This window comes from Ursus arctos, unplaced genomic scaffold (genome assembly GCF_023065955.2).
Source record: "Ursus arctos isolate Adak ecotype North America unplaced genomic scaffold, UrsArc2.0 scaffold_3, whole genome shotgun sequence".
Taxonomy (NCBI): Eukaryota; Metazoa; Chordata; class Mammalia; order Carnivora; family Ursidae; genus Ursus; species Ursus arctos.
The window spans coordinates 88,667,726-88,682,381 of NW_026622985.1; the positions used below are offsets into that span (position 1 = coordinate 88,667,726).

The following is a 14,656-nucleotide window of genomic DNA, read 5'->3' on the forward strand; positions in this document are numbered from 1 at the left end:
TCTCTGACAAATAAAATCTTTTAGAAAAAAAGAAAATCACTCTTAAGCCTAAAACCTTCACGATTCTGGGAAATGTACTAAAGTCTACAACTAGCCTATAAATGCATCAAAAAATAAGATGGATATATACATAAATAGAGGGATAGTTACACAGACTGTGGTAAAGCAAATAATGTAAAATATTAATAGTAGACTCTACATGGTGAGTTTGGAGGTACTCCCTACAAAATTCTTTCAACTTTTCCCGTATGTTTGAACATTTTCCTAATAAAACATGGGGCGGGGCAACTCTATGAGTCTAAATTATTCCAAACCTTCACCCTTAAAGATCATAACACTGGATCCTCATATGGATAAGGAGAAGTCACACTAAATAACCAATAGGGGAGGAGATTGGGCTTATTCATACCTAAGAGTTTAAAACAAGATTCTCAAGTAATTCATGGCAGTCAAACCCTCAATATGGAAAAGAGTAAATCCCATTTTTTAAAAGTCTCATGAGAAAAACTGAGACTCATAAAGCAACCTTTCTAGAAAATGCCATTAAGGCATCCTTCATGTGTTATTTTTTCTCATTTAAAATCACTTGTAAAATTCAAGGGTGTTTCATTCCAGGCTTCTGTTCTGCATATATATAGATACATAACCCCATTTTATTTTCAACTGGGATCATGATGTTCATCTTGCTCACCTTTCTTATTCTATCATGAGCATTTTCTCCTCATTAAATATTCAAAAGCAATTTAAAAGCAGCCTAGAATTTTAAGACGTAGATATAGATGCATCACTTTATAATCCTTTTTTTGATTTTTAAGCACTTAGCTCATTCTGAATCTCTCTTCAAACAAAGTTGAGATTAATATTCATATACATAAATCTGTTTCCCTCATTAATTCCTCAGGATAAATTCCTAGAAATGCTAGAAGAAAGACTCAGTATTTTTAAGATATTTGCTACATATTGCAAGACTGCCTCCAAAAAAGTGGTAGGTAACTCACATTCTTACCAGTATATATAAGCAGCCTATTGCAAAGCCCTGGGTCAACAGTGAGCATCACCATTAAAAAAAAAAAAAAAAAAAGGTGGGACGCCTGGGTGGCTTACTTGGTTGAGCATCTGACTCTTGATTTCAGCTCAGGTCATGATCTGGGGATCTCAGGATCAAGCCCTACATCAGGCTCCCCACACAGCAGGGAGGCCTGCTTGTCTCCCTCTCCCTCAGGCCCTCCCCTCACCGCTTGCACGTGCTCTCTCTCTCAGATAAATAAATAAATCTTTAAAAAATTAAATTTAATTTAAATTTAAGAAAAGAAAAAGAAAAAGCTACCCATTTGCTAAGTAAACTACAGTATTACATTGTTTTAATTTTCATTTTGGCAGAATAGATTAGAATTAGAACAGATTTGGGATTGGAAAGCTATGGGCTCAAACTCCAGCTCTGCCAAGTAACTACATGAAAGAGCTAGTTAGATAATTTTTCTCCCTCAATGTGTTACAAATATCGAAGGAAATAACATAGGTCAAGTACATCTTAGCATAGTTTCTGGGGCATCCAATAAGCTGCCAATTACTCTCTTTCCTTTTAAATGAGTAGATTTGCAGAATGTTAACAGAAGGCTACAACTGTCCTGTTAGGCCAACATGCTTAACACATAAAATCAGCCACTGTAAGAAGCTGACTGAATTTCTTGAAGGAAGGAATATTCTAGTAGTGCTCATAGGGAGAGAAAATTTTGAGTTTGGATTCCATGTGCCTGAAGAACACTGAGATATGTGTGTTAAGTATGGGGCTTTTTTGATATTTGCCCTTGAATAGAGTTCTTAACTCCCATTAAAAGGGTCAAATCTAAATTCACCATATCAAGTGAACATTATACTGTCTAAATAGTATCTACAAATAAGGATTCCTGGGAAATTCTGAGAGAACAGGAAGCCCTAGGTGGCAAGAAAGAGAGGCTTAACAGCACAGGGAAAGGGGCCAAAAGGAATGACCCAAGTTGAGGGTGGAGGGTGAGAGGCAGGGAAGGTGAGCCTTAAATCAAGATAAAACAAATTACTGGATCTTGGACATTTTCCCTGTGGGTATATAGTCTTGGACTTTTGCCCACAAGATAACCAATTCCTGATCTTATGGTATTCAAGCATGAGAAGTATACAAAGGGCCATGCAATAGTCAAGCTTCTCTCTGAAGCATCATTATTCAAAGTGCAGGTCGTGATCCATTATGGATTATGAAATCAATTTAGTGAGCATGACAAGCTTTTTAAAAAATTAAATCATATAGGAAAAACAGAAAACAGAATGCATCATATATCATAGTGATTTAAACACAACACTGTTCCATCTCATAGTAACCCACTTAATATTTCATAGAAATTAAAATGAAATTATTTCATTTGGGGATTACATAAATTCTAAACTAAAATTGCTATAAACTTTAGTTCTGTTTCCTTTCTTGAGATAACAACCCAATATTATTTATTTCCTCCAAGAATTACACTTGGTCAATAATTATTCCAAGTTATATACCACATACTTCACTGCTACATGGAAGAAGAACCTTTAAAAACATTTATGACAATAAACTGGCCAATTACACTAACAATTCTACCAATTTGCTAACCTCAGATTTTATACTGTGTAACTAATAAAATGGATAACCTGTATTTTAACATATTATGAAATTTAATGTAATATTTTGACATATTCTTATAGCTTGAATTTCTAAATCTTTTACAAAGAAACTAGGTAAATTACTAATATTTCTAACAGATGAGCAGTCAGTTGCTCAGATAAAAATTTCTATTTAAAAAAAAAAAAGTACTAGGGGGGCTACTAGGTGGCTCAGTCAGTTAAGAGTCTGACTCTTTATCTCAGCTCACGTCATGATCTCAGGGTTACAAGACTGAGCCCCATGCATCAGGCTCCTCGCTGGGCATGAAGCCTGCTTAAGATTCTCTCTCTTCCTCTCAAAAAAAAAATTTTTTTTTAAATAATAATGTAATAAAATAAAAGAGGTTGTATAGGCCATCTACGTCTCACCTAAATGTGTATCAAAGTACGTTCAGGAAAAGGTTCCTTCAGTTGTAAAATGACTAAGTCTATAGTTCTTCCCTCTACTTTTATGAACACAAAAATGTTAGCTTGCAGTCTAAATTTTTTAAAAAAGAAAGTTACAGTATCCTTCAAAGTTTTTTTTAAATGTTATCTCTACTTTCCAATCTACTCTTCCGAAGCATCTGTAAAAGGCTAAGGATAAATACCATCTTAGGTGATACTGGGACACCCCAGAGGGCGCACGAACTTCCCAGCCTGCCCCTGGGGCAGAATAATGCAGGCACACATGTGCTCTGGGCGTCTGCCTTCCCGACAGTGGGACTGGGATGGGGGTGTGGTTTCAAGTTGGGCAGAACTCTAGGCCATGCTCAAACTGATGACCAAATTCAGAAAATAAAGTAACATTTCAGCATAATGATACTTGAATTTCCTCCTAAAAATATAATGCATGTGTGTGCATTAAAGTCTTACCCTATACACTGTCCCAAGTATTACTGGAAGTTTTTTTTTAATTTATAAAGAGATAAAAACATTTGAAATCAGTTTCCAGAATCAGAAAACTTTACTTTTCCACACTTCTCAAATTGAAAACTTTGAATATACGTCCTTAAGTTTAGAGACTTTGCACTGGCAATTAAGAATGATAGTATTTTGGGGGCACCTAGTTGGCTCAGTCGGTTAAGCGGTTAAGCGTCTGACTCTTGATTTTGGCGCAGGGGTGATCTTGGGGTTGTGGGATCAAGCCCCATGTCAGACTCTGCGCTCAGTGGGGAGTCTGAAATTCTCTTCCTTTCCCTCTCCTTCTGTCCCCCCCACTCACACATACTCGCTTATTCTTGCACTCTCTCTCTCTAAACTAAATAAATAAATCTTTAAAGGGAAAAAGAAAGAATGACAGTATTTTTTCATTTTATCTTCTTGACTTATTAAATGTTATTCAATAATTCAGAAAAACCGTATTCTCAGTATCTTCAGAAAAATATTCCCTATAGTTCTTGTTGGGTGCAATATAACTAGTCAAAGCATTATTAAAATATTGTCATATACACATTAAATTCTAAACTTTGTTTTTTATTTAAGTTTCCAGTACTTACTCAAGGAGGAACCATGTAGAACTGCACAGTTGGGACAGTGATAAAGGTCAATGTCAACAGCATGATGTTCTTCTACACCAACACAGCTAAGATAAAGAAAAACAGAGTCAATACGTAAATAAGTTGAAAATCTTTACAATAGATGGTCAGAATTTAGCTGGGAAGTGTACAACAACCTCACCAACAAATTCTATAGATTACAGAAACATATGCAAAGATAAATTTTATTCTCTTCTCTATACACTTACTAAATAATTATGGGGAAGAATATGCCCAAATACACGGAAAGTGATTCACTATTATCAACAGTAGAGACATCAGAGGTAATGTAATTATAAGCCATAAGACCCTCAACCATTATGTAAATGCCACCTAGTATGGACTCATTGTTTGTATCCCCCCCAAACTCACATGTTGAAGCTGTAACCCCATCAGTGTGGCTGTCTTTGGAGATAGGGCCTCTCAGGAAGTAATTAAGATTGAATGAGATCATAAAGGTGGGGCCTTGATACAACAGGATTAGTGTCCTTAGAAGAGACACCAGGGGCACCTGGGTGGCACAGTCACTTAAGCATCCAACTCTTGGTTTTGGCTCAGGTCATGATCTCAGGGTTGCGACCCTGGGGTCATGGGATCGAGCCCTGAGAAGAGTTCCACATCAAGCCTCCAGGCAAGCCCCACATTAGGCTCCATTCTCAGCATGGAGTCTGCTTGAGATTCTCTCTGCCCCTCTCACTCATGCTCTCTCTCTCTCTCTCTCTGTCTCTCGAATAAATAATAGATCTTAAAAAGAAGAAGAAGAAGAGACACCAGAGAGTTCTCATGCTCTCTCTTCTCTTTCTCTCCCCTCCTTCCCACCTCTATCCCCCTATCCTAGCATTCTATTAACCTAGCATTCGGTATTCAGTTAAAATATGTTTCAAGAAGGAGAGTGGAGAAGTATCTTAGTCAACCAAAAACTGGGAGTTCCCCTCCAGCTAACCCACAGTAAAGGAAATGCAAAGGACATACTGCTGGCAAAAGGAAGATGATCACAGAGAGGTCTGATGCAAGAGCAAAGCTTAAAAAAGTAAGAAGAGATATATGGGTAAATTTACATGGCTATTCCCTACATAAAATAATGTCATGTGGGATTTAAAAATGCACAAAGAACTTAAAATACACGACAAGAGCAGCATCTGAGTCAGAAGAGAACAAGTGGAGTTATAGGGTCCTAAGGCACTTATCCTGGAAGGAGAGGAAAAGGTGATGATTAACACTGGACTCTGTAATAAGAATGCCTACTAGAATCTCTCAGGAGACAACTGAAAAAAAGGGAAATAGAAAGTGTAACTTCCACACTATCACCAGGGTGGGGACAAAGAATTTATTTTAAAAATCAATTCAAAAAAGGAGGGGAGAAAAAAGAGAAAAAGAAATGGAGAGACTAAAATAAAATGGGAGGTATAAATTCAAATATATAAGTATTATAATTATATCATATGCAAATTGATTAACCTGCTCCAGTTTAGAGACACAGATTACCTGGCAGGACTTAAACACTACAATTCACTGGTTATAAGAGACACACATAAAACAAGGACACAGAAAGACTGAAAGTAACAGGATGGGCAAATAGTAATTTTAAAAAAGTACAGCTATCTTAAGATTAAGCAACAGAAAATCTAAAGTAAAAAATATGAGATACACATATTCAGTTTAAAATTTTCAATTTCCCAGGAGGATATAACAGAATGACTATAGTCGGAGATTTTGACAACTCTCTCAGTATCTGACAGAATAAGCAGGAAAAACAAAAATCTATGAAATATACAAGATCTGAATTTCAAGATTAAAAAACATGGCCTATGAACACATGGTTGGCTCAGTCAGTTGAGCATCGGACTCTTGGTTTCAGCTCAGGTCATGATCTCATGGGTTGTGGGACTGAGCCCTGCACTGGGCTCCAGCCCAGCACCGAGCTCCACACTCAGGGGCGAGTCGGCTAGAAGATTTTCTCCGTCTGCCCCTCCCCCAACTCACATGCACTCTCTCTCTCTCTCAAATACCTCTTAAAAAAATAAAAATAATAAAAAATAAAAAACATGGCCTAATGGACATTCATGGAATAATATACCCAACATCTACAGAACATACTTTTGAGCATACATGGACCGACCATTCATACCAAGCGACAATACACTGGGCCACAGTCAAATTCTGAAGGTCTGAAATCCAGAACTCTCTAGCCATGGTTCAATTAAGCCAGAAATTAATAACAAAAAGTTAAATGGAAAATCATGTATTTAGAAATTAAGAAATAAACTGCTACATAACCCACGAGTCAACAGATAAATCACAATGAAACACTGAAAATTATCTTGAAATGAGCACTAATAAAAATGTTGCATAACAAAACTTGTGGGATGCAGAGCTTAGAATCAGCCTATCAGGTTCCACAGATTTTGACTGGGATTAAATTGAATCTGTGAATCACTTTGCAGAGAATTAGTATCTTTACATTATTAACTTCAAATCCATGATCATGGAACTTAAAAACAGAAATGTACAGTTTTAAAGCATGTATTAGAAAAAGAGGCTGAAATCAATAAGCTAATAAACATCTGCCTGAAGAAGTTACAAGGATAGCAAAATAAACCTTTAAAACATAGAAGGAATAAAAAAGCAGAACTGATGACACAGAAAACAAACCATGCAATAGAGCACCAAAGCCAAAAATTCTTTGAAAACACACAACTGGCAAACCTCTCTAGCAAACTGAAGAAATAAGCCACGAATAACCAAAACTGGGAATGAAAAGAGGTACAGAACTATAGATTCTGTAGACATTAAAGGCCAAAGAGAGCATTATGAACAATTTTATGCTAAGAGACTAGAAAATATAGATAAGATAGGCAAACCTGAATCACAAAGAAATAGAGTATTTGAATATTCCTGTAACTGCTACTTTGTAATTTTAAAAATTGCTCCCCCCAACACACACAAAAATCCCAGTCCCAGATATACTCAAGAAGTAAGTAATTCCAATACTATATAAAACTTGCACCAGAGACTAGGACAAAAAGACTTACTCCCTAACTCATTTAGGATAGCACAGCCTGATACTAAAACTTGGAAAGGATGATACATTTATGTATCATTTATGAGCAAAGATGCAAATAGTAAGTTTGATCTATCTCAGGAATGCAAGGTGGTTTTAACTCTAAAAATTTTAATCAGTAAAATTTGCTACAGTAACAGGTTAAAAGAAAAAACTCTTGTGACCATTTAAAAAGGTACAGGACAAGTACTTGACAAAATTTAACATTTACTTATGATTAAAAAGCAAAAATTAGAAAATTAAGACTAGAAGTACACTTCCATAATGTGTTAAAGGGTGCTTCTAAAAACTTCTATGCAAATGACATGAAATTGGTCTGATAAGAACAAAAGAAGAATGTCTGATGTTACCAGTTCTATTGAACACTGGCTAATATCGTAAAATAAGAAAAAGAATTAAAAGGTACAGGAATTAGAAAAGAAAAAAAGCTGTCATTTGCAAATACTATGCCTACATATGCAGAAAACTCAAAAGAATCTATAGATAAATAATAATCAATAAAAAGGTTGCTACATATAGTATCATCACATAAAAAGTAATCATATTTCCACATACAAACAATATAAAACTAAACAATGAAATAAAACACCATGTACAATTGGATAAAAAATGTCAAGGAGCACCCGGGTGGCTCAGCCAGTAAAGCAGCCTACTCTTGATTTCGGCTCAGGTCATGATCTCAGAGTCATGAGAACAAGCCCCACATCAGGTTCCACATTCAGTGTGGAGTCTGCTTGAGATTCTCCCTCTCCACTCCCCCCCTCCCCGCTCTTCCCCGGACTAGCACTCAATCAATCAATCAATAAATAAATAAATAAATAAAATCTTTTAAAAATGTTGAGTACACTGGAATTGAACAAAAACTATGCAAGACCTCTTTAAGGAAAATTATAAAACATTATTAAGTGACTTTAAAGAAGATGTAAATGAATGAAGATACACATCACGATCATGGATTTGAAGTTCAATAATGTAAAGATACTAATTCTCTGCAAAGTGATCCATAGATTCAATTTAATCCCAATCAAAATCTATGGAACCTGATAGGCTGATTCTAAAATTGATACGGAAATTCAAAGGGCCAAGAATATGTAAGGCATTTTTGCATATACTCTACCAGGTACCAAGATTTATTTTAAAGTCATAGGAACTGAGGCACTATGAAAAAGATGCAAGAGCTCAAAAACAGACTCATGCACATGTGGACAACTGTGTATTACATGGGAGGCACTGCAGAGCATGCAGCAAGGACAGATTTTTCACCATAAGGTTCTGAGACTTTTATATATCTATATGAAGAAAAAAAATGAAATCAGGCACCCAATTCACAACATTAAAATTTATTGCAAAGTAGATTAGAAATTAAATACACATGAAAGTGAAACTATAAAGGTTGTAATAAGATAATATGAAAATAGGGGTGCCTGGTTGGCTCAGTCAGTTGAGCATCTGACTCTGTCTTGGCTCAGGTCTCGATCTCACAGTTATGAGTTCAAACCCAGAGTTGGACTCTGTGCTGGGCGTGGAGCCTACTTAAAAAAAGAAAAAAGAAAAAGAAAGATAATATGAAAATATCTTTATGACTTTGTGCTGGGATGGGTTATCTTAATCAAAATATAAAATGCCCTGTCCATAAGGGGGGGGGGACCTGGTAATTTCAATCATACCAAAATAACTTCTGTTCATGAAACTATAAAGAATGAAAGGATAAACTAGAATGGAAGAAGACGTTACAATACAGATCATCACCAAAGGAACTATATCTAGAATATAATAAATTCTTACAAATAATAAGAAAAAAAAAGAACCCAACAGAAAAAATGGCCAAGGGGCACCTGGGTGGCTCAGTTGTTAAACGTCTGCCTTCAGCTCAGGGCGTGATCCCAGAGTCCTGGAATCCAGCCCCGCATCAGGCTCCTCTGCTGGGAGCCTGCTTCTTCTTCTCCCACTCCCCCTGCTTGTGTTCCCTCTCTCGCTGGCTGTCTCTCTCTGTGTCAAATAAATAAATCAAATCCTTAAAAAAAAAAAAAAAAATGGCCAAAAGAGTTGAAGAGGCACATCATAAAAGAAATTCCAAGTGGCTAAAATACACATGGTGAGGTGTGCAACCTCATTAACAACTGGGAGAAATACAAATTAAAACTGCAATATAATACCACAATACACCCACCAGATTGGCTAATATTAAAAAGTCTGATGCCACCAAATGTTGAAGATGATGTGGAACAGTGGAAACTTCCATAAACTGCTGGCTGGAGTAAATCTAGTGCAGCCATTTTGGAAAACAGATTTGCAACAAAACTAAAGAACAGTATTCTATGACCAAACAATTTCTCTTTAGGTAAATGTATCTTAGAGAAACTCATGCACATGTGCACCAGGATACCTATCTAAACAGGAATGGTTATAGAATCATTATTTGTAAGAGTCTACAGCAAAGTGAATGAATCATAGTACATTCTCAGTTACAGTATACACAGATATAAAAATGACAGAACTGTTGCCCCATGCAATATATGAACAAATTCTATAAATAAGTGATCAGTGTGTTAAAAAGAGAGAGAGAGAGAGATAATATATACAGTGTATCCTATTCATAAAGTTCAAAATCAGACAAAGTTGAACTACAGTGCTTAGGGATTAAACTATAAAGAGAGCAGGAAAAGAGAAATCAGAATAGTAGGATCATGATTTCCTCTATGGAGCTACAATCTGGAAAGGTTTGTCTTGGGGCCCGGGGTGGTTGTTATATATTTTGTAATTATTTGTTAAACTGAAGATTTATGTTTTAGACACTTTTGTGTTATTTCATAATTAAAATGCTTTTAAGGATAAAATTCTATCCTATTTTTACAATCATGTAAAAAAAATTAAGCAAACAAAAGCTTTAAAATGTAGTAATCTAACAACTATAACAAAATATTTAAAAAAATATCTTAAGAGGTATCTGGATATCCCAAAACAAGCCTACTTTCATGGGTGAACTCCATCCAGTACATTTCATACCATACAGTTTTTGAGAATCTGAGGAGAGCTCACTGCAATCAAGACAAAAAAGTCAAAACCAGTTGTCAAAAATAACATGACATTGCCATTCAAATATTCAATCCGTGTAACTGAATCAAGTAAGCGCAATTCACTTTGAGTAGAACTGAAACTTGCTTTACTTGTCCAATTTAAATTTATTTCATTTATTTCCACAGAGAGCAAAAGGTGAACATGCTCTTTAAAAAGTTTTTTTTTAATAATTTTTTTAAGATTTTATTTATTTATTTGAGAGAGTGAACAAGAGAGAGAAAGAGCAGGGGGAGGGGCAGAGGGAGGAGCAGGACCCCCACCCCCACCCCCCACCCGCTGTGAGCAGGGAGCCTGACAGGGGCTCCATCCTGGAACTCTGGGATCATGACCTGAGCTGAAGGCAGACGCTTAACCAACTGAGCCACCCAGGCACCCCAAAAAGCTTTTTTCTTTTTTTAACTGAAAGACTGTCAATTTCCAAATTAATAAAATAAACCCTAGGCAAAATTTTCTACACATTTATGTACCATGTCCTGGGCCCACAGTTTCTTGTACTCAAAAGGGTTTCCACAACCCAAAGAAAAGGTTAACAATTTTTGGATAGGGGATCCAAAGTTCCAAATTTCAAAACTTACATACAAAACTACAGTAATCGAGATTGTGTGGTATTAGCATAAGAAGAGACGTACAGAATGCAACAGAATTGAGAACCCAGAAATAAACCCTCACATTTAGGATCAACTGATTTTCAGTGACAATGCCAAGACCATTCAATGGGGAAAAAATAGCCTTTTCAACAAACAGTCCTGAGACAAACATACAAGCAAAAGGCTGCATGTGGACCTCCGCCATACACATAAATAAAAATTAACTCAAATGGATCATACACCTAACAACTTAGTAAGAACTAAAACTATAAAAACTCTTAAAAGCAGAGGAATAAATCTTTGTGGCCTTGAATTAGTACCCAACCCCAAACACACAGGAACAAAGAAAAAAACTGATAAACTGGACATCACACTATAGCCGGAAGGTTTCTGTTTTCTCAACTTAGTCTGGTGTGAGAAAATCAGCTGAGTATGGAAAGTGTGAGAAAAGAAAGGGGTGAGGTGTGAGGAGCTAGGAAAGAAAGTACAGAATCATTGATCTGAAGAATGAAAGACCAAGTAACACAGTAACATTGCCAGGCAGGGCTGAGCGTCCACCTGAAGTGTGTGATCATGAATTCCACTTCTGCACAGTTGTGTGATATGTTTTCAGCAATGTTCAACACAGGCCCTAGGGAGGAGGCTGGGTCTGTCCAGAGTTGGGGTTTTGTGGACAAAGACCAGAAAGAGAGCTGAGGATATTTACGGGGAAGTTAATATAATGTTGGACCCTGAGATCCGAGCTGCTGGATGAAAGGGGCATGAAGACAGAAGATAGTGAGAAAATGGTGAGATGGTCTGAGGATCTCAATGCCTCCTATCACCGACTCAGCCGAGGCCTCGAACAAGTGATCTGTAGGGGGCAGAGATTATGCTCAAACAGTGGAATGTTCAGAATCTGAAAGAGCTGAGGTAGTATATTCCTTAACAGTGATAAGGTCTAAGTATAATAACAGCAGGCTAAGATGGAGAAGAAAGTGAGATGTGCGAGAGCCATCTCTGTATTCAATCAGAGTTCCAAACCAAACCTTTCTTTTTTTTTTTTTTTTAAAGATTTTATTTATTTATTCGACAGAAATAGAGACAGCCAGCGAGAGAGGGAACACAAGCAGGGGGAGTGGGAGAGGAAGAAGCAGGCTCATAGCGGAGGAGCCTGATGTGGGGCTCGATCCCATAACGCTGGGATCACGCCCTGAGCCGAAGGCAGACGCTTAACCGCTGTGCCACCCAGGCGCCCCCAAACCTCTCTTTCAAAGTGAGATTCATTAGGTGTCAGTAGTAGGGGCTACACTGCAACCAGAACAGAAAGTCAAAGCCACAGAAGCCAATTTGACACTTCCAGAAACGCAAACTTGTCTCGTCATACCTTGACTATGGCCATATTCCTCATTCTTAAAAAGTGATGGCTACACCAAATTAAGTAAGAAAACAATGTTAGACGTGGCCTGGAAAACCTAAACCAGCATGTAACATAAACTCATCTATCAATATCTAAGATACATAAATAAGGGTGACTTCCACAAGCTTAGGAAGAAAAGAGAGGATAGGAACATTCAAATTAACTCAGGATACTTTGGGCAAAACTTAGCTAATAATCCTCAAAGGTCCCTGGTTCCTCTCTCCAGCTTCTTTTTTTTTTTTTTTTTTTTAAGATTTTATTTATTTATTTGACAGAGAGACAGCCAGCGAGAGAGGGAACACAAGCAGGGGGGTGGGAGAGGAAGAAGCAGGCTCTCAGCAGATGAGCCTGATGTGGGGCTCAATCCCAGAACGCCGGGATCACGCCCTGAGCCGAAGGCAGACACTTAACGACTGAGCCACCCAGGCGCCAACCTCTCTCCAGCTTCTATTCTACTCTTCAGCCACCATCCCCACAACAATATAATCTCTTATATTAAAATATTAGTGATGTCTTCAGGTTTTGACAATTATAAACATTCTAACAACATTCAAGTTTCAGAATTTCACAGTAAATTTGGTATGTTTACTAATTTTTTATGACAACAGTAAATAAATTAGTAAATATTAGAAACTCCTTAAATTAATCATACAAAATATAATTTAAAAAAATCAAATTAAACATAAAAATTAAATGTTCCTAAACCAAGAAGTTTATTTCAGATCTTTGAAGGGCACCAAAGGGAACTACTACATATATTTCAGTTTCTTTCCCACCCTTCAACCTACATTAAAAGAACTCTACAATCACTATAGCTTCAACAGGTATGTTAAAAGCAAAATATAGTAGGACAAACAAAATACAGAATTCTGAAAGCAGAATTTGTAAGAATCACTTTCAACCCTTTAGAGTCTCTCTCACTCCACTTATTTCTCTTATAAAACTTTCCTTCATATACAAATGGCCCTACTTTTTCCTAACAGCAAATGTTCAATGTTTATTAGACCAGTGTGTGTACGTGTGTGTGTGTTGGGGGTGGTTTTCTATAGGGGTGACAATCTGACCTTTGCTGAATAGCTTCCATCTATAGAAGAACAGCCCCATTGCCTATTGGTGAGTGGGACAGTGACAACTTTAGCACTTTCTATTGTCTTAATCTTCTGAAATTGTTGCTTAGCTGGCTTTTTTTTTTTTTTTTTTGGACACTTGACAAGAACAGAATTGAATTAATGACTAACCAGAATTCCGTAGGATCTGCCAAACATTCTCTTTTTTCCTCTTGGATAATGCTCCCATTTATATTCTCTACTCTTGTTGTTGGAAGGGTGGGTGGCCAAATTCTTTAAGATCTTACTGTCCTGTGGACTTCATTAGATATTCCTCTGGCTTCAAATTCTCTCCCCATTCTTCACCAAGCAATCCACACTACCTAGTCTTCAAAGCCCAACTCAAATTCCAAATTCTTCGCTGGATCAGCCACAGAAGGTCCTTTGACATTTTATTGATACACATTTCTACATATTGGTATTGAGCTATTTTATATACTTTATTTCCTGAATTGAGCTCAAGACTTCTCTCAGCACGAAGTACAGCCTGCCCACAACACCATGATCACAGTAAATTTCTACTGATTATCAACTGTGCAGAAAACTTATTTGAAAACCAATACACTGTGGTAAAGCTACAAGCAACTTTTATTTTAAAAGTCCATTCAGCTTACATTCTTTTTAAGAATTTGGTGCAGGAACTAAAGGCAACAAATAATTGGTAAAAAGGGAAAGATCCTTCAACCTAAGAATCAGTAGGTTTCTCATCCATCCTTGGATGATAGATGGCTATAGTAATGAAACTCATTCATTTAAAATTTTCCTTCCTTATAAAAGTTTTTACCTAGGTATCAAAAGTCCACCTTCTTACCCAAAGCACCAAACTACTGACTACAACCTTCAAACCCGACACTAACACCACTGGAGAGGCTGCGAGTGGCCTTTGAGGTGAATTACCTCCAGGAACATAGAGGACAGTTCATAACCTGCTCTTCATATTTCCTTTTATATCCTAACTCTGGGGTCGGTTAGCTCTTGGGACAGCTATAAGCCAGGCAAGACCTACCCAGCCTAGTTCCTTGCCACGAGATTAAACAAGTGCCAACCAGCTGCAGTGAGATGCATAGATATTGGAATTAGAAAGACTTGGTTTGATTTTTAACTCTGGTAGTCTTGACTCTGAGCAAGTTTCTTCAACTCTCTGAGCAGGAGTTCCCCTAGGATTAAACAATTTGTGTAAATATGTAAGGCACAAGGCTTGGCAAATAGTAAGCAATGGCACAGTACATATTTTA

General features: G+C 37.0%; 1 protein-coding gene across 1 annotated transcript in view; it reads right to left on the reverse strand.

Annotated features, from left to right (window-relative positions):
• The window catches only part of KDM7A (lysine demethylase 7A), an 84,705-nt gene that overhangs the window by 41,753 nt on the left and 28,296 nt on the right, over positions 1 to 14,656 (reverse strand). Inside the window, exon 2 of the mRNA XM_048212799.2 lies at positions 4,152 to 4,237. Coding sequence (XP_048068756.1) covers positions 4,152 to 4,237 — 86 coding nt within the window. The remainder of the gene's footprint in view (positions 1 to 4,151; positions 4,238 to 14,656) is intronic.